The following is a 25,317-nucleotide window of genomic DNA, read 5'->3' as shown; positions in this document are numbered from 1 at the left end:
GGCTGCGTGTCTCCGCATCCTACCTGAAAAGACGCGCCACTGCAGCGACAGACGGCTGGGATGACGAGATCACCGACCCAGAACTCCAGAAAATGGTCATGGAAACGCTGCAGCGCGTGAAAACGGCCGATCCCGCACGAGGTCGCTGGGATGTCACCGGCGATGAGGGAGTCGTGTGGGTGGATGCCAGCTCCCTCGCCATAGGAGCCGTGCTGGAGATGGAAGGCAGCATCGTTGAGGACGCCTGCTGGCTTCGGAAAAATCCCGAGACACACGTGAACCTTGCAGAACTGGACTCTGTTGTGCGTGGCATCAATCTGTCCCTGGCATGGAACCTGAAGAAAGTGACTGTCGTGACGGACTCGAAAACGGTCTATCACTGGCTAACAGATGCGCTCTCCGGCAGAGCTCGGATAAAGACGAAGGCGGCGAGTGAAATGCTGATTAGAAGGCGCCTGGAGACCGTGAAGAGTCTGAGAGATGAGTACGGCCTCCAGCTGACCGTGAAGTGCGTTCCGTCAGTGGACAACAGGGCTGACGCACTGACGAGAGTGCCGAAGAAGTGGCTGAACCAACAAAGCGATCCTGAGGTCTGCGGCGCTGCCTTCTCGGCGCCGGATGTGGTCAGGATCCATGAAACAAGCGGACACCCAGGCATCGGGAGAACGCTGCGCCTGTGTAGGGAGCACGACCCGGCTGTGAGCAGGCACCAGGTGCGCAGTGTCGTTAGCCAGTGCGAAAGGTGCCAGTCCATCGATCCAGCGCCCCAGCGGTGGACACATGGTTCGCTGAGCGTGACTAAATGCTGGGACAGGGTCAGCATGGACGTCTGTCACGTAAACGATCAGCTGTACCTGACTCTGATTGACTGCGGTCCGTCTCGGTACGCGATCTGGCGGCGGATAAAGCGACAGGACACCGGCAGCATCATCACGGCTCTGGAGTCGGTATTCCTGGAGCGCGGCGCTCCGAGGGAGCTGCTGACGGACAACTTCACCTCATTCCGCAGTGCCGCATTCCACGAGTTCGTCAGCCGGTGGGGTGTCAGCGTCCGGTACCGAGCTGCCCATGCGCCGTTCGGCAATGGTGTCTCTGAGAGAAACCATAGGTCGGTCAAAACAATCGTAGCGCGCAAAGGCTGCTCAGTGGCGGAAGCAGTCTACCGCTATAATGTGATGCCGCGCAGTGATGACCTGAACTCTAGTCCTGCCAACGTACTGTTCAACTACAAACAGAGAGTGCCGGACGTGGAGAGTGAGGAAAAGTGCGAAGAGAGTGAGTGTGCTATGTTCAGTGTAGGCGATAAGGTATGGATCAGAGACCCTAGTCGCCGGTGTGATGTGCCAAGTTCCATAGGAACAGTCACCCGACAAGTGTCGGCGCAGTGTGTCGAAGTAGACAATGTCCCCCGTCACGTGAGAGATCTGAGACTGGCTTTCGTTCCCAGTCCGGAGAGTGACCAGACTGAGCCGCCGAACAATGACAATGACGACTCTGGCCCAATTATCTTGCGAGAGTGTGCGCACGAAAGCCACGGGGAAAATGTGCCCCCTGTGACGTACGCTGAAGTTCTACGCCGCGGCATGCGGGAGAGACGCCCTGCCGTTCTGACCCAGTACGATGATTTGTAGATCAGGGGGGAGTGTATTAGAATCTTGTGGCCGCAGTCGTGCCACTGCGGCGCCGCCGCCGCCCCGTCCAGGCTCGGGATGAGTTATATGGCATTGTGCGGGGCGGGGCCGGGAGGAAACGGCCGGCGGCACGCGCAGCGCAATTGTAAATTTAAGATATGTCATTTAAGGCACGTAGGCCGCCAAGCTGGCGCCTTCCGTCACCTCGTCGCTGCTGTGCAAGTTCGCACTCGTTTTGGGCGTGTTCTAGACGTTTCGTAGCCTGTTGAATAAAAGGTGGGTCACGTACGATCCCCGGCCAGTCTGGGCCGGCGCGCGACGGAGGCAGCTGGCAATACAACGGCAATGTGGACATAAGGAGTTTACTACACCCTATTAGGTACGTACTTACACATTGTGGGGCACCGCAGCAGCGCACTCTGTTATGGATGGCCCATCTACCAATGTTGGTCGTGCGATCTCCGGGGGCGGGGGCTGGCAGCCAGCCGGCGGCCAGGCGGGCTATTTCCGTCACTGTTTGGTGCCGGCAGATCCCCGTCCATAACATACAGACGGCAGTGTTTTAATCACAAAGGCAACCGGGTAGCAGAGCCAAGTTATCAATGTTAGCTCACGGTTAGTTTTGAGGAAGATGAATAAGTAGGCATGTTTAGCCCGTCACCTGATTCTTGTGATCCCATGCCGTTCCTTTAGGTTAGGTTTTCGGGGCCTTGGCTAGCTCTGTATTCCAACTCTCTGTGCAGGCGGTTGCGGCCCCAGTCTGCCCCTTTGGTAGGCTCTGAGCGCTGCCTTCTCGGTGCGGTCGATAGGCGCTACAAGGCCCGTTATAACTCAGCGTTGCGAAATCCCGCGGCTGATGGTGTGACCCGGGCCATCTCCGCGGCCCCAGTTCTGCTCCGGCGCGCGCCGTGGCTCGGTCGTCCCCCCCCCCGTCCGGGAGTTGGCACCGGGCCAGGTGCCGCCCGCCCTCCCGTGGTCGGCCGGGCCCGGCAGGTGCCCAGTCCCTCGGCTCTACCTACGGGAACCGGCCGGGCCGGGCCCGGCAGCTGCGTCACCATGACGCGGCGAGATGCGCCGACTGGGGGAGGGCCGGGCCGCAGACTCTCACTGAGTCACGGAGTCTGTACACGGGTCCGGCCCATCTCAGCAGATGGGTGTACAGCGGTAACAGGCGGCCCTCTGCCCGTATCGGCGCGCTGCAGCCGGGACACTCACTCAGGGCTGCGGAGTCGATGGATTTTCGGCGACTCCGACTCCGACTCCGACTCTGGCTTCTAAAAACCAGCTCCGACTCCGACTCCGACTCCGGGCAGAATTGTCGACTCCGACCGACTCCAACTCCCGACTCCGACTCCGCAGACCTAGCAGGGCTGCGGAGTCGACAGATTTTCGGTGACTCCGACTCTGACTCCGGCTCGGGTTTCTAAAATCGACTCCGACTCCGACTCCGACTCCGGTCACAACTGTCGACTCCGACCGACTCCGACCCCGACTCCGACTCCGACTCCGCAGCCCTGCTCACAGTGGCCTCTGATACCTGGATATGATGGATCGGTCTGTCAGGTAGATACTATTATTCTATCTCTATGTGTGCCGAGTATTGGCAGTTATTGGCAGCTGTATTTGACAGCTGGCGGCAGGTATTGACTGCTGGCTCTGACTGTTAATAGATAATATACTCGGATAATCGCTGATCGCCCTCCGCTGTGTGCCGTTGCACATACCTACCTGTGGTGCCGTCCCCGGTCGGCCGATGGGCGCGCTCTTTGACCTCTGACCCGCCCGGGGGCGCCGGGGGGGGGGGGGTGACTCGCCTATCGCCGCGCTCACCTCTGACCCCGGTGGGACGCCCCTCTGACCGATCGCTGGCCGAGCCGACCGAGCGGGCGGGACGCGTCCCACGAGACACGGGGTGAGACATCGCCGTGAGGCGTCACGAGGCATCCATCGCCGGCTGGTTCATATGATGACCGATGAGCTCCGTCGGTTCCTGTGACACCGGGAGGTCCAGCCCTGTGACACCCCTCCCCCCCCCCGCTCCCGTCTAACGCGGTGCTCCCCGCGGTCTGTGCAGCCCTGTGACGCCCCCCCCCCCCCGTCTGACGCGGTGTTCCCCGCGCTCCGCCGCAGGTCTGTCGGCGGCCGACGAGCACCCGGTGCCGGCGCGGCTGGCTTCCGGGCTGCGCGACTTCAGCCACATGGAGGACGACGTGGACCGGCAGCGGCTGCTGGGACAGCGCGCCGGCGGCGGCGACCCGGCGCAGGCCGGCCTCTCCGAGCAGCTCTGCAAACAGGAACGGTCAGTCGCACTGCGCTGCACTGGGACAGCGGGCAGCGGGACAGATACTGGGACAGCAGCGGGACAGATACTGGGACAGCGGTCCGTGGGACAGATACTGGGACAGCGGTCAGCGGTACAGATACTGGGACAGATACTGGGACATCGGGCAGTGGGACAGATACTGGGACAGCGGTCAGCGGGACTGATACTGGGACAGCGGTCAGCGGGACACCGGACTGTGGGACAGTGGACTGTGGGACGATCAGTGGGACAGCGGCGCCACTGATTGCGAACTGTGCAAATGACACTGACGGCAATGTGAATGTGTACGTGCATATGCAAATGACTTGCCGTACGGAGGTCGCGATAGCGAAAGATAGACATGGCATTATCAAAATCACTAGATATGCGTACGTTTTTGGCTGTGGTGCTGCCGGGGCTGCTAGGATTTTTTTAGTCCTGTCATTGGGTCGATTATCGTCAAGAAGTATCTTTGGATATACGATTCCATTAGTTACCCAGACAAAATCGAGTCGCCGGCTGTGCGATTGCTGTGGGCGGCCGTTTCATTTTCTCCGATCCTATCGGTCGTCTGTTGGGCAGCGCTATATCGACCGACGGCTGGGTTCAGGGCCGGTGGCCTTTGGCGCCGGCCGCGGCCAAACCTGGCGAGGGGGTCCTCCAGATTACCCCGTCCAGTGGTACCCTCCCAGCTCGCCCGTCCCGCGTATTTCGACACGGTGGCACAGAGTCCCTGGGCAGACTGAGTGCTGGTGTCTGTGATGTTGATGGGCGTCTGTCGCTGATTGCCCCCTGTGCCCCGTGCCCCAGTGTGCGCCCATGGTGTATGTTAGAGTTCTGCACGGCTGCAATTTTCCACAGCCTAGCCGCCCCGCAGCCGTGGCTCCACAGCCACAGCCGCCCACAGCCGTGGCAAACTGTGGGCAGCCAGCCGTCAGCCGGCCGTGGATACTTTCAATGAAATGCAACCAAATAGTATATAATAAGTTGTTTTTAGTTGAAACATATAGCCAAAAGCACATTGCAATGGGCTATAAATTCTCAAGCTCATGAAGCATCATAGGTTAAGTGGTTGTGTATCTGGCTTTAGGCCGAAGGCCTGAAGCCTGATGCGCAACGCATGCCTACACAAGCCCTTGCAAGGGGTTAAGAAAGATGGGTAGGTACCTAGGTACCTACATCAACAGAAAACATAAACAACGAACCAGAATAGAAGCACTAGCAGTGTAGACATCTAATGCCAAATCCTGAAGCATGGTTGTGGGACAGAACAACAGACCCTGATGCTTTTCATTATCAATGTTAGGCATGGAAAATGAAACTCAAGTTGATGGACTGTCAAACAGTGATTGTCTAGTCAAAACTCTTGCTTCTTTCTTACCTTGCATATTTTCTGGGGTGTGATATGCCAGACTTGAAGCAGCCTTCTGGGCAAGTCTCAAACTAATTTGATATGCAAGGCATCAAAACACTAGTGAGCATCCAAGAAAGAAAAACATTCTTCTATTTTGATTTTTCCAAATAATGATCTTCGCTCAAATGCCCAAGGACGTGCGAGCCACAATTACCTCTTTAACCCTATTCCTGGCGGGGGGGGCCTCAGGAGCCCCCCCCCCTGAGGTTTTTTGGTTATTTCTCCCAAACGCGTTGAGCTAGGAAGCTCAAATTTTCTGACTTTTCCTAAAAGGCTTCTACGCAACATGTCTGAAAATTTTGAGTTGATCTGACCTCAGGTCAGGTCACCAGAGGCGGTTTGGTGACCCTACCTCAGAAAAGTTTGCAATCACGCCAGAGCTAGAGTTTTTGACCGATCAATTTCTTCTCTTCAGGCTTTAGTTAGGGTACCAGTATGTGCAATTTGTATATCTCGGAATTTTGATATCGGTGACCTAAGGTCAGGTCAGTTTCGCGACCTCCCCATTATAAGTCAATGGGGGAAAAATCAACTCCCTGTTTTTACCACTAAAACGGGTCGGAATGGCCCCATATACCATACATGACTTCATATACGATCAACCTTCACTACCTTGAGGTCTGTTTTGCTGTTGGGCAGCTGTGAGGTCATGTGACGTCATCAAAGGTCACTAAAGGTTTTTGGCCAATAACTCCGTACAGGAACAAGATACAGACGCGTGGATGGTCTCATTGTGTTCAGCTCGTCAAGACGCATCGAATGATATACATGATGACCTCGAGGTCACGTGACCTGAGGTCAACCTTTGACCTTGACCTTTCGAGGTCAACATATATATCATTCGATGCGGATTGACAAGAGGATCACGTTGATGCCCTTAGTTTGTTCCTATCTTGACTAATTCGAAAGTTATTCGAGAAAAACTCTCTCCATATCTAGCGCCGCCATTTTGACTTTTTCGACCCCTGTGACGTCATCTTTGACCTGACCTGAAAATGACCTTAGTAAAAATTGTAGACCTTGTCCATGCGTATCCGATGCCGTTTACCGCTTGTCGCTATCTTGCTTCGTTCTCGATATCTCAGGGGGGGGGGCCGAATCGGCCCCCCCCCCCCGCCAGTTTCTTGTCCCGGCGGAGCCCGCCAGGAATAGGGTTAAATCAAAAATTTTACTTGAGTTTTTAATGACGTCAATAGCAAAGAAGTGGCAACAAATTGTTTTGTGTCACTATAAACAGCCATAAAAATTATAATTTATAAATAATAATGCTATACAGTCAAAAACTTGCTCTCAAATAAAGAGTAAGTATCAAATTTTTACATTTTCAGAAGAAGACGTCATTTTATTAGTAAAGTCAACAGCTCGCGTAAGAAATATTGTGTTCAGGGTTTTCACCGTCATGTGAATTACGTGTTCAGGGTTTTCACCATCATGTGAATTAACCGTAAGTAAGGTTCATGTTCACTTATAATCTAATTCCATTGGCTTCGTTGATCAGCATTTTCTGTTGGCGGTCACTCACACACCAGTTAGAACATAAAGCGCCAGTTTTATATTATGTAATTGGACTTGTCGAAAATCCAGAAATACATCTAAGAGTTATTTTTAGATAATATTTTATGAAGCCTTTACCTGCCTTTACCTAGGCGTGATTTCTTTTTCTATTACCTGAAAGAATTATTGAACGCTCGTCTTCAATAGCTGTAACGTGCTCTCCTAATGACCAGGTGAGATTGATTTGAGAGGGACGTGACAATGCAACATGCTGCATTTTCTGAAACTGTCAAGCTCTTGATGATGAAGGAACAATTGGTACCTATACCTAATTAGTATTCTGTACCAGAGTGCAAACTCCCCTACAACAAATGGTAAAACCATTACAGGTTTTCAAAGGCTTCACCACTTTCAATGTTGCTGGGCATCCTTTGCATGATTTTTACAGGCTAGACCAGGGTTGTATACCAATCAAGTCGATTGAATTGATTGATTTGATTCAGCGCGTATTTTGAGTTGATTGGATTGAGTCGATTGACTTTTCGAGATGACTGGTTGACTGACTCGTTTGACTTTAGCGACTGGTTGACTGATTTGATTCCCGAAAATTAGAGTGACTCGTATGATTGAGTCGATTGAATGGAAAGTTGAAACAAGTTTTAGTTGACGAAAAATAATGACACCAATTGATGACATCAAAGATCACAAAACTACACTGAAAACTGCTTGTCATCACAACTGCAATATGGAGTAGATGGCCAAATAAAGAACAGAGCCTAAACATGAACAGCCAACTTTGACTTTCAACTGCAATAACTGCTCCAATCCTGTGATAGAACCTGGCGATGCACCTACCTACCTTTCTGCACTCAGCAGGAATTTTTTTTTAATCCAGATGATAAAGTGCAAGGCCCTATATACTAATAAAGTGTGATTAATTACTAATTCACATCTCCACATCTCCTCAGAAACAACCCACTGAACTCTATAAATATCTGAAACCCCTACAAAAATAACTGAAACAAAAGCGCCGTTTTCGTCTCGCTAATTACGTTTACATTAATAGCTAATTTGCTGCATTGTTTAAAGGGACCCTCCCACCTTCAAAAAAGTTAATGAATTGGCATGAAAGTGATGTCCCTTGGTTCAGAAAGAGCGAAAACGAATATCTACCAAATTTCACCGAAAAATATTCACTGGTTTTCAAGATATTAGACTTTTACTTTTGTTTACTTTTTGGGATCTCCCCTGTTACTAGCGACTTTATTTGGAAGCAATAATTTGGCAGCCCTAAAGTGCGGCAGACGTTGCGCGCAAAGCAGCGTATACCACCACGTGTTAACGATGGTTTTAGTCTAAGATTTAAAAATCGTTAGATCTCCGCTGACGTCACAAATTCTAAGGGGGCATTCCAATGCATTAGCCCCTTAGAATCCGAAAACTGCAAGTTTGAAATTCCATATCTTCGAATTAAAGCATTTTTCGATGTTGTGAGTGCCCAAACCGGTATTTGCAGGCCATGGCCACCAATTTGGCTATCTCAACTCAAAACTAATGTTAAGGTGGGAGGGTCCCTTTAATTTGCAGCAGAACGTTTGTTGATCCTTTTCTTCTGAGAGCCTAGGCATAACATATTTCATTTTCCTTAAAATATTTTACCGAATATTATTAAGTGGTTTTATTTCAATTGAAATAATAATTAAAACGAAATTGGTGTTGTACAACCGATTTATTTTATGATGATCTACCATACTACATGATAATCAATGACGTCATCTTACCAAAAAATCAAAAGACGAAGAATAAGGATTTATAAAAGCTTAGCATACTTCTTGGCAAAACGTTTTCTTTGTTTTTTTTTCGCAGTCGCACCAACGGCATTTAATTTTCCTTGTTCTTCTTCCTTTGTCCTTAATTTATCCTGTGGTTTAAGAGTCCCTGTCCTTTCCATTTCCTTTTAAATATATTTTTAATGCTCATCCCTATCCCCCAGTCCTAACAGTTTCAAATTGTATTGCAATAAAATGTTTTGAATTCTTCACATATAACCTATCTACCTCGTTGGTACTGTTGGTAGCCAGTGACACATCTAGGCAGGTAAGTAGGTACCTACCTGCTTTCCTGCTGTCTTCATAAAGCATACCTAATGAAGTTGTCAAATTTATAGCACATTTTCAACACTTTCATATCAATATGGTGTCAGTGTGGCATGTAACCTAGCTAGGTTCATTATGTTCAGGGTTCAATTCAGAAGAGCTCCGCATAACTCACATAAGAGACAGACGGGGGCTTTACATGGGGTAGATGGCCTGATGACTTAGCTGGAATATGGCCAACATTAAATTGACAACTTTTAGGTGAAAGGTGGTGATTTGGGTTAAGGGGCGTTTGTTGAAGTCAACTACTGGGTTATTTTGCACCCACTAAATGAAACTTCTGCTCCAATTCTACCCATTGAACCTCAATATCATGATCCACCTGTCCATCACTAGGTATCCTTCCTTATTACATAGAAACTTTGAATGGCATGGCAATTTATAATTTTAAATGACAATATTTTTGTTTCTTCTGTAGGTAGGTAGGTAGGTATAGGTACACCAGACTGCTATGGACACTTTTCCAAGTTGGTGGGGCAAAAAACCTAATGTATATCTTGGTTTGAGTCGTTTGATTGAGTTGATTGATTCCTTTCATTGTCGCGTTTGAGTCGATTGAATCAATTCCCGAAAACTGCTCTGACTTGATTGATTTGATTGGTTTCCCAAATTTGTCGTGATTGAATTGATTGCTATTGATTGAGTCGTATACAACCCTGGGCTAGACTGCTTATCAGAATGTGAGAATAAGGATTTAAAATTTTATATTGGAGTACTTAAGATTGAGCTTGAAATCTCACAGCCGTGGCCACAGCCGTAGCCGTGTTCTTGGAGATATTTGCAGCCGCCCCGGCCCACAGCCGTGGGGCTGCAGCCAGCCGCGGCTGCAGCCGGCCGGTGCAGACCTCTAGTGTATGTGGTCCGGTGGGGTTTGTGAGGTGCCGTGTGCTGTGTATTTGTATATATCGACAGTTCCGAGCAAGAACATCCTTATTGTCAAATTTTTCGAAGTTGAGATTTTATACCATTCGACTCAGCTCGTCGAGCTGAGTCGAATCGTATGAACATCTCAATTTCGAAAAATTTGACACTTAGGATGTTCTTGCTCGGAATTGTCGATATGATGTGTGGCCTGTGTACCGCGTATACCGCGTGCCGCGCTGCGCTGTGTGTGTGTATCTGATGTGTGCTGTGTGTACGGCGTGCCGCGCTGTGCTGTGTTCTGTGCTGTGTATGTGTGCTGTGTACGTGTGTACGGCGTGCCGCGCTGTGCTGTGTGCTGTGCTGTGTATGTGAGCTGTGTACGTGTGTACGTCGTGCCGCGCCGCGCGCTGGTCGCCGGCCGGCCGCCGGGTCGATACTGCCGCCGCCGTCCGTCCGCCGTCCGTCCGCCACCTGCCGACCGACGGCCATTGATCGCCGCTTCGACCCAGTTCCTCTCGGCACAGAGTTCGATCGGCGCTGCACGGACGGACGGGCTGAGCGGACGGGGCCACTGGGCGGACGGGACGGGGCCGTACTGAACGGGCCGGGACGGGGCCGTACTGAGCGGGCCGGGACGGGGCTCACTGGGCGGGCCGGGACGGGCTCACTGGGCGGGCCGGGACGGGCCCACTGGGCGGGCCGGGACGGGCCCACTGGGCGGGCCGGGACGGGCCCACTGGGCGGGCCGGGACGGGCCCACCGGGCGGACGGGGCCACTGGGCGGACGGGACGGGCCCACTGGGCGGGCCGGGACGGGCTCACTGGGCGGGCCGGGACGGGGCCCACTGGGCAGACTGGTACATTGGGCGGGCCGGGACGGGCCCACTGAGTGGGCCGGGACGGGTCCACCGGGCGGGCCGGGACGGTGCCCACTGGGGGCCCCCGCCGTCACCTGTCGGCAGAGCCCCGGCCTCGACAGCCACCGCCGAGCGGCCAGCAGGGCCAGACAGCTGGAAACTCACTCTTAGAATATGCTTTGTGTCTTTGGCTTTCAATGTTAACTTGATAAGTGGTTTACCTTGATGACTGGTTTAAAATGGGAGGTGGAGTCCTGGTTTCACTTTTTAGGTGGTTGTTACTTGTTGAATCACAGAGAGCTGCACCGCTCGTGTGTCTGTTGCCTGTTTGTACTGGGCTAGCCTTTTTCGGTCCAAGGTCACTTAAGAGCCGTGGGATGAGCTGAAATGAGGAGAGTCGAGACCCTGTGCCGAGCCAACCACCGACTGATGCCTGGTGCGCCCCAGTGGCTGGTGACTGGTGCCGTCTCAGTGGCTGGTGACTGGTGCCGTCTCAGTGACTGGTGAAGTGGTGACTGGTGCGTCCCACTACCAGCGGCTGAGCAGCCATCCCTCTGGAGGAGACGGCGGTGTCCCGGCGGGACCAGCTGCCCTATGAACCTGTCCTATCAGTTCGGCTCGGTGTCCCGGCGGGACCAGCTGCCCTATAAACCTGTCCTATCAGTTCGGCTCGGTGTCCCGGCGGGACCAGCTGCCCTATGAACCTGTCCTATCAGTTCGGCTCGGTGTCCCGGCGGGACCAGCTGCCCTATAAACCTGTCCTATCAGTTCGGCTCGGTGTCCCGGCGGGACCAGCTGCCCTATGAAACTGTCCTATCAGTTCGGCTCGGTGTCCCGGCGGGACCAGCTACCCTAGAACCTGTCCTATCAGCTCGGCTCGGTGTCCCGGCGGGACCAGCTGCCCTATAAACCTGTCCTATCAGTTCGGCTCGGTGTCCCGGCGGGACCAGCTGCCCTATGAACCTGTCCTATCAGCTCGGCTCGGTGTCCCGGCGGGACCAGCTGCCCCATAAACCTGTCCTATCAGCTCGGCTCGGGGGGAGGGTGACTGTCGGTCCGGTGGTCAGCGAGCTGGGTGGGCCGGTCCGGAGGAGAGCTATAAGCTATGGTAGATGTTCGCAAGGCGCTAAATACAGATGTTCGGATGTGCCCTCCGGCGGCGGTGGACTGGCCCGGAGGGTAGACAGGACCACTGGTCTGTGTTATCAGCTATTCCAGCGGTCAGTCAGCTCCGCCGCCTGCTGGATGTCTGATTTTCCTCCGTCACCCGTCTTATCTTTTCCACTGCTTCAACCGGTCACTGTATGTAATATCTGCTCAGACGGCGGACTGGCGGGTACGCACTTTACCCCGCCTGTTGCTAGCTCCGCTCTCTGGTGGCGCCACCTGTGCCTAACTGATAGTGTCTCTCAGTGCCGTCCAGGTACGGTACAGGGGCGGTCATACCAGCGCACTGAGTTACTAACCGTCCCCGTCTCCAGGTACGAGCGGCTGCTGCGGCGCGCCGAGTCGCCGACTGACCCCCCAACCCCCCTGTCGTCAGGTACGGTACAGGGGCGGTACTTGCGCGCCGAGTCGCCGACTGACCCTCCCCTGTACCCCCGTCTCCAGGTACGAGCGGCTGCTGCGGCGCGCGCGGACCGAGGACCTCTCGGAGATCTCCGGTATCGGTTGTCTCTACCAGACGGGCAAGGACCGCTTCGGTCGGCCCGTCATCTGCTTCATCGGCAAGTGGTTCCGAGCCACGGAGATCGACCTCGACAAGGTGAGGGAGGCCGCTGGCCTGTACATGGTGAGGGAGGCCGCTGGCCGGGACGGGGTGAGGGAGGCCGCGGGTCTGGACACGGTGAGGGAGGCCGCTGGCCTGTACATGGTGAGGGAGGCCGCTGGCCTGGACGGGGTGAGGGAGGCCGCAGAGCGTGGACCAGCACTGGGCCGCCGCTCCCCTCTGTTAAAGGTGCCGCTCCCCTCTGGTGAACGGCTGCGTGAGGTCACACGGCGCCTGAGGGCCGTGTGAGGGCCAGCCTGGGCGTATCGTACCCGTGCCGGCTGCCGCAGAAATGGCCGTCTGTTTTGTCCACGGTATTAAGTGCTGCGATTATCACTGAGCCACGCTGGTCTCCCAACAGTTCTGTAGGTTTCCTCTGCCCCCCCCCCCCCCCCGACTGGTGCTGTCTGCACTCTGCACCCCATCCCCGGCTGACCCGCGGTACCCCCTGTGTTGACTACTCCGGGCGCTGCTGTACCTGTACCCCCTGTGTTGACTACTCCAGGCGCTGCTGTACCTGTACCCGTGTGTTGACTACTGCAGGCGCTGCTGTACCTGATCTACCTGCTGGAGCCACTGGTGGCGCACGACTACACGATCGTGTACTTCCACACGCTGACCGAGTCGGACAACCACCCGGCACTGCACTGGATCCGGCACGTCTACGACGTACTCGAGTACAAGTGAGTGGCGCAGAGACTGACAGGCTACAGGGGACGGGTAGACGGACAGACCCAGGGGACGGACAGACGGACAGACCCAGGGGACGGACAGACGGACAGACGGACAGACCCAGGGGAGGGACAGACGGACAGACGGACAGACCCAGGGGACGGACAGACGGACAGACGGACAGACCCAGGGGAGGGACAGACGGACAGACCCAGGGGAGGGACATACGGACAGACCCAGGGGAGGGACAGACGGACAGACGGACAGACCCAGGGGAGGGACAGACGGACAGACCCAGGGGAGGGACAGACGGACAGACCCAGGGGACGGACAGACGGACAGACCCAGGGGAGGGACAGACGGACAGACGGACAGACCCAGGGGACGGACAGACGGACAGACTCAGGGGACGGACAGACGGACAGACCCAGGGGAGGGACAGACGGACAGACGGACAGACCCAGGGGAGGGACAGACGGACAGACCCAGGGGAGGGACAGACGGACAGACTCAGGGGACGGACAGACGGACAGACGGACAGACCCAGGGGACGGACAGACGGACAGACTCAGGGGACGGACAGACGGACAGACCCAGGGGAGGGACAGACGGACAGACGGACAGACCCAGGGGAGGGACAGACGGACAGACCCAGGGGAGGGACAGACGGACAGACTCAGGGGACGGACAGACGGACAGACCCAGGGGAGGGACAGACGGACAGACGGACAGACCCAGGGGAGGGACAGACGGACAGACCCAGGGGAGGGACAGACGGACAGACTCAGGGGACGGACAGACGGACAGACCCAGGGGAGGGACAGACGGACAGACGGACAGACCCAGGGGAGGGACAGACGGACAGACGGACAGACCCAGGGGAGGGACAGACGGACAGACCCAGGGGAGGGACAGACGGACAGACTCAGGGGACGGACAGACGGACAGACCCAGGGGAGGGACAGACGGACAGACGGACAGACCCAGGGGAGGGACAGACGGACAGACACAGGGGACGGACAGACGGACAGACTCAGGGGACGGACAGACGGACAGACCCAGGGGAGGGACAGACGGACAGACGGACAGACACAGGGGAGGGACAGACGGACAGACCCAGGGGACGGACAGACGGACAGACTCAGGGGACGGACAGACGGACAGACCCAGGGGAGGGACAGACGGACAGACGGACAGACCCAGGGGAGGGACAGACGGACAGACCCAGGGGACGGACAGACAGACAGACGGACAGACTCCCGCGGAGTTTTCCGTGCCGCCGAACCCCTTTCCCGCCTCGGAGCCAGTTATTGTGTACAGCCAAGTCGCTGCCGTTTTTCCGCGCACTTCCTGTTCTGCATTAATCTAGCGTATTGGGCTGTTGTCTTCTTGTTTGTCTCAAATGGACAGAGTAGCGTGGTCGCTGACCGGTGTTGTGGATGATTCTGGGCAGTATGCGGGTGACTCTGTGGACGGGCGGTCTCTGCTGACTCGGTGTGGCTGCTGATTGCTGTGACTCTGCTGACTCGGTGTGCGGGCTGTACCCGGGGCCTCCCCGCCGTGCCGGCGGCAGTACCATCCCCCCTCCCCCCCCAATCCGTCCGCGCGCGCCTGACACTGCGCTCTGCCGCGCGGCAGGTACAAGAAGAACCTGAAGGCGTTCTACATCGTGCACCCCACCATCTGGACCAAGCTGATGACCTGGTGGTTCACCACATTCATGGCGCCGGGCATCAAACAAAAGGTACCCCCCCCCCCCCACCCACCCACACGGCATCAGACAAAAGGTACGCCCCCCCCACACACACACACACACACGGCATCAAACAAAAGGTACGCCCCCCCCCCCACCCACACGGCATCAAACAAAAGGTACGTACCTCATCCCCTCCCCGGTATCGAACAAAAGGTACGCCCCCCCCCGGTATCGAACAAAAGGTACGCCCCCCCCCCCGGTATCGAACAAAACGTACGCCCCCCCCCCGGTATCGAACAAAAGGTACACATACCTCTTCCCCCGCCCCGGCATCGAACAAAAGGCAGCCCCCGGCATTAACTGGCGCCCTGCTGCGATGGGGGTGTTTGAATCCCCCTTGAACACCCCCTGCGGTTTTTCGCGAATATCTATAAAAAACGGCGGCGCTTGGCACACCTCATGATGCATCTTTTCCGCACATGCCGTTGAAAATGTTAGGCCAAGGTCACTCAAGGTCAGGTCACCAGGTCACGTCAAGTGACCTCACCAAAAGTTTCAATGTCTGTCATAGCTACACCGAGCAACCGATCGCTGTGCAACTTTCAGCAATTGATAAGAGCAACAATATGTGCAAATTTTATGTCTTGGAGTTTTGATGTCGGTGACCTAACTTCACGTCAATTTTGCGACCTCTCCATTTAACCCTATTCCTGGCGGGGGGGCCTCAGGAGCCCCCCCCCCCTGAGGTTTTTTGGTTATTTCTCCCAAACGCGTTGAGCTAGGAAGCTCAAATTTTCTGACTTTTCCTAAAAGGCTTCTACGCAACATGTCTGAAAATTTTGAGTTGATCTGACCTCAGGTCAGGTCACCAGAGGCGGTTTGGTGACCCTACCTCAGAAAAGTTTGCAATCACGCCAGAGCTAGAGTTTTTGACCGATCGATTTCTTCTCTTCAGGCTTTAGTTAGGGTACCAGTATGTGCAATTTGTATATCTCGGAATTTTGATATCGGTGACCTAAGGTCAGGTCAGTTTCGCGACCTCCCCATGATAAGTCAATGGGGGAAAAATCAACTCCCTGTTTTTACCACTAAAACGGGTCGGAATGGCCCCATATACCATACATGACTTCATATACGATCAACCTTCACTACCTTGAGGTCTGTTTTGCTGTTGGGTAGCTGTGAGGTCATGTGACGTCATCAAAGGTCACCAAAGGTTTTTGGCCAATAACTCCGTACAGGAACAAGATACAGACGCATGGATGGTCTCATTGTGTTCAGCTCGTCAAGACGCATCGAATGATATACATGATGACCTCGAGGTCACGTGACCTGAGGTCAACCTTTGACCTTGACCTTTCGAGGTCAACATATATATCATTCGATGCGGATTGACGAGAGGATCACGATGATGCCCTTAGTTTGTTCCTATCTTGACTAATTCGAAAGTTATTCGAGAAAAACTCTCTCCATATCTAGCGCCGCCATTTTGACTTTTTCGACCCCTGTGACGTCATCTTTGACCTGACCTGAAAATGACCTCAGTAAAAATTGTAGATCTTGACCGTGCGTATCCGATGCCGTTTACCGTTTGTCGCTGCGATGTGTAGTTTTTGAGATCTGAAGGGGGGCCGAATCGGCCCCCCCCCCCCCCCCCCGCCAGTTTCTTGTCCTGGCGGAGCCCGCCAGGAATAGGGTTAATGGAGAGGTCGCAATAATACCTATTAATACCTAATTTAGGTATGAGTCAATGGGCGAAATTGAAATGCGCCTGTTTTGGACGAACGTCATTCTAAAATCATTCCAACACCGAGTTTTAAGTAAACCTGTCACACTGAACCGGAAAATGGCGCCCGTGACCCCTCGATATGTCCCCGAGGTCATCTCAGGTCACGAAATGTATCAACAGTTTTTCGCCAATAACTTCTGATAGACGCATGTTAGAGCGATGAAAACGCTTTTGATGTGCTTGGCTCGACGATACGGATCGACTGATATGCAAATTGACCTTTTCCGGTCAGGTTATGACCTTGTCCTCAGGTCAAATTTTCAAGTTGACCTTTCAAGGTCAACTTATAGTTCATCCGACGCGTCTCGACGAAAGGAATGCGATGCTGGCAAAAGCATCGTTGTAATTGTCTTGTAAAAAAGCTATGGAAGAAAAATATGTTTTCGTAAAAAATGGCTTTTTTTTTAGTTATTGCCCTCTGGAGGCTAAACCGTGAACTCGATGTCAAATATGAGGACATAATCCAAAAAGAAGGTTAAAAGGGCTATCGAATGCGCTTTTCCGTGGCGCTGTAACTACACCTTTTTGCGTTGTCCGATGGCCAATCAGCAAAACCCATTCGTCCGATCAGCACATACGTGGCGCCAGTGAGAGGCATTCCGGCAAAACCTTCAGCATATGGGCAAAACGGAATGCTGATCCCACTCCACAGTTCGTCAGTTGGTATTACCTTCGCTATTCGCCATAACTGATTGAGTTCCGGCAAAACCTTTGACGATTTGGATAAATGCTTCGTCTTTCGTTAATATCCCTTCGTCGTTCACCAAAACATCCCCATGCTAATTTCGGCATTCCTCATAACATTTCGTCAAAACTAAAAACAGATCGCCCCTTTACAGAGAAGTATACCTAAATATGACCGGGTTTATACAGTGCAGTGCGAGGCATAGGTGGCGAAACTCGTAGACCATTGATCTACATAAAAATCGGTAGCGTTCATGAGCGCCATAGGTACAATGTAGATGGACGTAGCTGACATGTTATCGGCTGATTGAAAAATGAACAGGCAACAGAGCAACAGGCTGGATAAGTTAACCCCGCCTCAAACACCAAGGAACAGGCAACAGGCTGGATAAGTCAGCCCCGCCCCCAAAAACCATGAAGGTGTCCGGCCGGCAGGGCCCGGCTTGCCATCTGTCAGCCATTCCCTCGCGAGTCCGACCGGCGCGGCCGCCCGAGGCGTTGTCCCATGACATCGCACGGGCAGTGACGCGATAATGACGGCCGACTTCGTGGTTTGTATCGAAGCGTTTAGGAGTCCGACGCTCAAGAATCTACATGCCTACTCGGTATGGCGCCGGCAGTCTCCTCGTAGCTATGGTATAACTGCCTTTTCGGAATTCAATGGTTAATTGGTTGCAAATTGCGCTGGAACTGTCATAAGCCTCATCCCTGAATGCGTGATTAACGTTAAACATTAAATATGGCTAGATAAGCACTACATCATTGACATTTTGATCATTGACGAAAGTTGTAAATAAACAGTCATTGTTTAAGCACAGTACCGATGAATTTTGCACATCGACTAACCATTTTGTGAAATGTCGAAGCATTATGACAATCTGACAAAGTGTTTTGCCTATGACGAACATTGTGCTCAATGACAAAGAGTTATGCAGAATGGTTAAATGGAGTCCAGCCTGTTTTGCCGACCGTCTAACAGTGATGCACATCGCCGATGGGTTATTCTGAATGACGCTTGTCCAAACTGATGCCGAAATGGTTATGACGATTGGCCATCGAACAACGCAAAAAGGTGTATTGGTTCCAGAATAATGTGAAGCTGTTTCGAAGAAAAAAATGTTGAAATAGGCAGCATTTTACCTTCAATAACCTCTGGTGACCTGACCTTTGATCTGACCTAAAAAAATGACTGAAGTGTCCTTATTTTGGACGGTCTTTCGAATGCGGCTTGCCGCGTTTCGCTACGTCGCTCAGGAGCCGATATATAGGGGGGAATGTTCGACCCCCCTCCCCCCAGCAGGGCGTGAAAATCCAGGACCCCCAGCGGGGCGTGGGCTAAACAAAAGCTACCCCCTCCCTGCCATCAAACAAAAGGCACCCGCCGAGTGCTGGCCGCCTCTCAATTATCAGCGGCACGTGGGAGAATGGACGCATAGAGCAGGGGCGCGGAAACTCTTTCCAAGTTGGGAGAGGGGTCTCGACCACTCACATGTGGAAATCAGAGTAATGTTGAGGGCAATTTGGGCACTGGCGAACGCCAACGGGCTGTGGGGTATGGGATCATGACACCTACCCGATTTACTTGTACCTTTACTTTGTATCTTACTTTGTATCTTTGATATGAATTTAACCAGCATGATGCTAATCTCTCGTCGAGTCGTTCTAAATTATCGTTTTTTTTTTTTACCTTAAATATGAATTTGAAGTTTGGTCGGAAACCTGGCCTGACCGGAAAAGGTCATATTGCATCAATCGATCCGTATTTTTAAGCTGAATTTATTGCGTGTGATGTCATCGTTCTATACAAAGTGTTCCACAAAATACAGCCGTTTGAGTGCTGCAATGAAGAGAAGCAGTTGCGACGTCACAGGCCTTATCACATATCTACGTGAATCACGGTACTTGAATCGAAAGAAGTGGGTACTGGGGTAGTGTATTGTGCATTGGTACCCAAGTCCACGTATGCGTCATAACTCATATGAATGGGCTGATGGGTGCTGACTCGCCACGCGCCACGCACGGTGTTCCCCCTCCCGGGCGGTGGCTAGTGGTTAGTTCCCTCCGTTCCCTCTCATAACCTCAGCGGCAAAAGGTGGCTATCAACTGTTGGGAGAGGACATGGGACGAATCCGAGCTGGTGGCGGGATCGTCAGTCTCCCGCCGCTGGCCGTGCCGTGAACACCCGCCGCCGCCGCCAGCGTCAGTGTCAGTGTCAGTGTCAGTGTCGAGATGCAGCTGGTGGGGCTGTTCTGTCTGCTGGCGGCGGCCGTCGCCTGCCTGTTGGCCGTGACCGAGGGCCGGCCGGCCGTCGGCGCCGCCGAAATCAGCCGGCGGCGGCGCTCGGCCGGCGGGTGCCGCCCCAGGGAGGACCGCCCACTGACGGAGCGATCACTGTGCCCGTTCACCACACGGATCGGCCGCGTGTTCGCCGAGTACGACATCGAGATGGAGCACGCCCAGCTGGACCCGGAGTGCGCCGACAGTGACCTGTCGTGCGGCGAGCACGGCACGGGCCTGTGCACGCCGGTCCAGTCGGCCGTCCAGTTCGGCGGCCGATCAGAGACTGTCACACTGGCGTACGTCTGTGCGCTGTCCGAGGGCGGCCCGCGGGCGGACCAGGCTCCCGGGCTGGCGTGATCACAGACCCGGGGGACTCCCGGAGACCAGAGACGCTCACAGGCCGCCCGACCGGACTCCAGGCAGGACGGAGCTGAGGAACAGACGGAGGACCCATCAGCACAGATCCCCGTCACATGCGGCCAGCGGCTGCTGACAGGCCGGGCTCTGCACCAAGCCGGGCTGTGAAGTCCACTGCATTGCTGAAAACGGGTATCGTGGACGGCTCTGGAACAGACCGCGCCGGCTGTGTCTGCCGTGAACAAAGCGTGCCGCGGCGCCAGCGCACAGGAGACGACTGGCGTGTTCTCTCGCCGGCGCTTGTGCCTGTCGTGGCTAGCTCAACAATGCTCCTAGTACAAATCGCAGCAGAATAGTCAATTAGTCAATAATGTGATAGGATAGTCAATTAGTCAATAATGCGATGGGATAGTCAATTAGTCAATAATGTGATAGACTGCGATATTCCAGCAGCGATGCTGAGTGTTTTTTTTTGTTTTGTTTTTGTTTGTTTTTTGTTTTTTTACAGGTGTTTATTACCGTGGTGCTTTTTATAGTGATGGCATGTATACACCATCATCTGGTTACAAGTTACGGATACTATTTTATCATTGTATTTATTCACAGTTATTTGTATGCTCTTTTTATAATTTATTGTATTTGTATTAATATATCTTATTTATTATTTATACCAGCTTTTGTAACTTGTAATAAACGTAGCGCACAGAATCCGTGTGCAAAGGGACGCAGGAACCGCAGTGGGGTAGGAGATCTCGACCTTCTTGACCCGCGCCAGGCCAGGGCCTTTTCTGTAACACGGACGGCCAGGGGGTACGACCCCCTCCCCCTGGCGATGGGCTCATATGGCACTTAGAAACGCCAAATTTACAGGGTACGTGGGCCCTTAGGAAATCTCGCCCCTGTGCAAATAGGGCTGCTCTAGGTCAATATTTAGGGGGGTTTGGGGGGTATAATTGAAAAAAAATCGCTAAAACATGTCAAATGTTTTTCGCATATAACTTTTGATCTAATTAACATAGAGCAAAAATAAAAGCACCAGTGAACTCTGCACGTCCGTGCGCAGCAAATGACGCACTTTGTTACAAGTTTAAGTGAACTTGAAATTTTCTTAATTTTTAAGTAAATTTAATTAATTAATTTCAAGTTAACCAAATTGCATCGTATCGCGATCATTGGATTCGGCTGATCACAAGGAACACAATGACACCATTTTTGAAGCTCTAGCCTTATTGCGCGCGAAGTTATTAGCAAACACGTAGTTTGACCTCAGATGACCTGACCGAAGTGTTTTTTTCAGCTAACACTGAATTCATCTTCGAGGTAGCTAAAACAACACAAAAACGTTGAATTGGAGCATATTTTTACGATTGGAACAATTCAGACAATTTTTCTTAAAATTTGTCGTGACCTCTAGATGACCTCAGGTCCCCGAACTTTGAAAACCTGGATGGAGGTTATACAACTCGGTGAGATTAGCATATCCTGCCAGTTTGAATCATGTCGATGAACAATTACAACTCCCGATTTCATGGACAAAATAGCGTATTTTCAGTGCCTTTTTGACCATGTACCGGTCATTGACCTTGTGACCTGACCCGAGGTCAATGGAACGCCAAACTCCTAAGTCACGTTTCAAATGACTACCCCAAGTTGTGTCTGAAATTTGGTGGCCCTAAGTCGTACGGTTTTTACGCTATTAACGATAAGCTCAGCAAATCCGTTGCCGCTAGTATAGTCTAATTTTACCCTGACATTGTACCGGTTTTGGTGACCTGACCTGAAATAGCAGAGACCTGAAAACAATCAGAGGAGAGACAGCGACCAGCCTGTGCTAGCCTCTAAGCAGGCCTCAGACGGCCCAAATATTGACAGTCAGTGACGCCTTCATTTTTCCTTTTATCGGCGAGAAAGAGAAGAAATGGGCTGTTACAGAGGGTCTGCAATCGGCAGTCAGTCGTCTCGGTGTCAGACGAAATGGGCTGTTACAGAGGGTCTGCAATCGGCAGTCAGTCGTCTCGGTGCTACTCTATGGGCGCCTCTCGGTGGCGCCAGGGTCCTGCTGTACTTTACTCCGTACTGGTACTGTCCGGGCCTTCTGTGGCCAGTGTCGTGTGATCACTTGATGAGAAGGTTTGCCGGTTTTAACCCTATTACTGGTGGGGGGAACGAATCGGCCCCGCCTGTAGTTTTTTTTCTCTCGACGGAAAACGACTTAAGCTAGGGGCTCGAAATTTGGTGACTTTTCCTTGCCATTCATCGGGCACATTGTGTCAATTTTTTTAGTTTCTAGCTTGCGCAGAGGTGTCTCCAGGACGAGTTTCTCGGGGGTAGTTTCCGCCCAGCTTTGACTGTTCCGACATTTGCCGCTAAGCAGCGACTTACTTATTCTTGTATTCTTGTATTCTTGTATTCTTGTATTTGTAATAGCCGACTACAGGCCTTGCAGCCCATTTACAGTGGCAGTCACGATTAAAACTTAGGTTTGTACTGGTGATCAGTGGCTCCACCCGTGATATGTGTGCACCTAAAGACTATGTGACGTCATTTTACAATAGACGCGTTTACATAGGGTTTGTTGCAAGCTTATATTATCTCCGTCCGTGTCGTTGCAAAAGATGCCAATGGTGCTGAACAATTTACAAAATGATCCCCTCTAAATATTTGAAGACCACTTCAACGAAATTATCGCCAAATTAACGAGCTAGAGCCTCGTCAAATATGCTATGTAAACAGGGTTAATGAAAATATTGGAATAGGCGGATCCTGGTACTTGAGAAAAGGGGGTAATATCAATATACTGCTCCACCCATTTTAACGTGCCTGGATCCGCCTATGCTAAAAAAACGTGTATTTTGTGCTCACGTTGCATATTTTACATGATACATGACACATCATGTCATAAGACGCATGATATATCATGACAAAAACTCAAAACATCATCCCAAGTCAGCATACGTAAATCCGCCTATGATTTTTTAAATATTCTAAATACCGGAATATATATGAAGGCCCAGTTCATGAAGAAGGGGCCCCTGAATTTTCATCAAAATCGGTCAAAAAAGAAAGAAGTTATACCTAGCATTTTTTAGTGATGAGGTGTAAAACGCGATTTTGTCGAAAAATTTTGCTTCCAGGACCCCCAATTTTGAACTTTTTTTTTACTTTTTAAAGTCAGTCTGAAAGTTCACGAAGAGAGGAACCGAATGGCGTTTGTCCCATTAAGATCTGACATTTAGTTTTCGAGAATCGAGATATCAAGGGGGGCCGAATGCCCCCCCCCCCCCCCCCCACCAGTTAATGTAGTCCAGAAAACCCACCAGTAATAGGGTTAAGGACGCCTCCGTCTGGTCCGGTCAGCGGTTGATGGGCGGCTGCACCTGCTGTTCCCCGGTGCCGAGCTGGCGCGCCTGCCGCGGCTGGCAGCTCACCGGTACGGTGACGCGCTGTGGCCTGTTTTCAGGTGCACAACATCACGGGAGTCGAGTACCTGTACAGCATCATGGACATGAACCAGCTAGAGATCCCGGCCTTCATCACCGAGCACGACATGACGGTACGTAACGGCCGTACGTAACACCGGTACACGGCTGTACAGGGTGTCTCAAAAGTTCGCTTACAGGTACCAGCCATGCTTTTTTGTCAATACTTCTGAATCAACATGAAATTCACAGTCGAAATTTTGCATGGGCATTGGTAACAACCTTCCTCAAGCAGCTTCATTGTTTTCAAGCGCATTCGACCCTTCATGAGCACACAAAAAGGGTTCACCTCTGACCATGGATCAGGCATGAAAATGGAGGTGGCATACTCGGGTCGGCTGAGAAACTCTCTGCTTCACGAGTAATGGGAATGGTTAGGTCGGAAATGACACATGGCAAAGTGTCGGCGAGGATGAGTACAACATGATGGTCATCTAATAAAAACGGTGGCTAAAATTTTTGAAGGACAAAACCATGCGAGACTAACAGCGCTTTGAACGACCCTTGTACCGCAGCAGACTCGTGCTCCGGAAAGCAGCTGAAAATGCAGTCCTAACTATTGAAAACTGACTAGAAGCTCACAGACAGAGGTTACCCAGTTTCAAAAATTGCAGGTCATCATGAAATAAAGACAAAACATCATTTAAAATTGTTTATAATATCTATAACGCTAAATTTTGAGGGAAAATAATGCGAAAATCGTCAATGCCGAGGACAAGTAACCCTCCAAAAGTGTCAATTAATGTAAAGTTTTATCTAACGAAGTTTCAAGAGGCAGATCTGGAGCAAATAGCTTTCTTTTACACACAAAATCCGGACAAAACCGCACGATGGACAGGTTTTGGCCGTTTACAAAGCAGAACCTCTCCTGAGGAAAACACTCCGGAACCCAGCGAAGGTCTTGGCATTGGGAATGACGAGCGTTCGGGATTTGCAAATTTTGCAAAATTTGTCTAAGAAACAGATGGCCGACACATTCTGCTACGATATGCTGCGAAAAATTTGCCCCTGGCACTTCCCATTTGTTCAGGAATGGGGTTGTTTTGAAAAGGAAAATGGTGCTTGGGAGGTCGGCGCCAGTCATTCATGAAGGAGTTAGCGCCAGAGAAGACCTACAAAATACTCACGGATGGTGTCGATGCAAGCTATCGGCTTTCAGGGAGAAGCGGATGTTGCCGGGGAGCTCGTCAAACCTAAATCCGACGCAGAAACTGCGGGGGATTCCCCTACAAGAGCTTGAAAGCTGGTAACCTTTTATCAGCCTCCGGCAGCTGACGGAGTGACGAAAATCGGTATGGGCAAATATTTTTGGAGATACAGCAAAGGGTTTGGTTTCCAACCTTCCGAATCAGTTGTCAAAGCATGCATATTTGTCTAGTGTACACACGGACACCAAAACCTTAGATTTTTGGCCGGTTCTTATATGCTTTATTGACATGGGAAATGTGTAAGCGAACTTTTGAGACACCCTGTAAGTGGCTATAGACAGGGTATCCCAGAATTGACCGAACATTTATTTCCTGGCTAAAAGTACGATTGCGCTCGATTCTAATTAGATACGAGCATAATACTTCTATAAGACATACCTTAGCTATCGAGCTTGGAGACTGTGTATTTTTGGTGACCGGTCACGACTCGAGTCAGTTATTATCCAGAGTCAGCCAAGAGTAGTCCCTTTTCGTTTTCAGCCTCAGCAATCAAAAAGCAATCATGGTGAATAAAGTGCAATTCTGAAGTTCGTAAACGGACTTTCGGCATGGTTCTTGCTGGAGAGCTCCAGTAGCTCATTTGCAAGCAGGCAGGGGTAAGCAAACCGCAGTTATATCAGCGAGCGAAGCCAAAGAGGAGAGCAAGAGACCGCGGACGACACTCAG

General features: G+C 52.0%; 1 protein-coding gene across 2 annotated transcripts in view; it reads left to right on the top strand.

Annotated features, from left to right (window-relative positions):
* Nucleotides 1-25,317, top strand: part of LOC122385610 (protein GDAP2 homolog) — a 76,034-nt gene that overhangs the window by 46,066 nt on the left and 4,651 nt on the right. For both annotated transcript variants that reach the window (XM_043373987.1, XM_043373988.1), the window contains exons 8-12: nt 3,762-3,930; nt 12,330-12,483; nt 13,030-13,169; nt 14,797-14,902; nt 23,425-23,517. In XM_043373987.1, coding sequence (XP_043229922.1) covers nt 3,762-3,930; nt 12,330-12,483; nt 13,030-13,169; nt 14,797-14,902; nt 23,425-23,517 — 662 coding nt within the window. The remainder of the gene's footprint in view (nt 1-3,761; nt 3,931-12,329; nt 12,484-13,029; nt 13,170-14,796; nt 14,903-23,424; nt 23,518-25,317) is intronic.

The sequence above is a fragment of the Amphibalanus amphitrite genome, unplaced genomic scaffold (assembly GCF_019059575.1).
Source record: "Amphibalanus amphitrite isolate SeventyFive unplaced genomic scaffold, NRLGWU_Aamphi_draft 000225F_arrow, whole genome shotgun sequence".
NCBI classification, from domain to species: domain Eukaryota; kingdom Metazoa; phylum Arthropoda; class Thecostraca; order Balanomorpha; family Balanidae; genus Amphibalanus; species Amphibalanus amphitrite.
The sequence above is the reverse complement of the archived record's forward strand: the minus strand, read 5'-3'. Positions and strand labels throughout refer to the sequence as shown.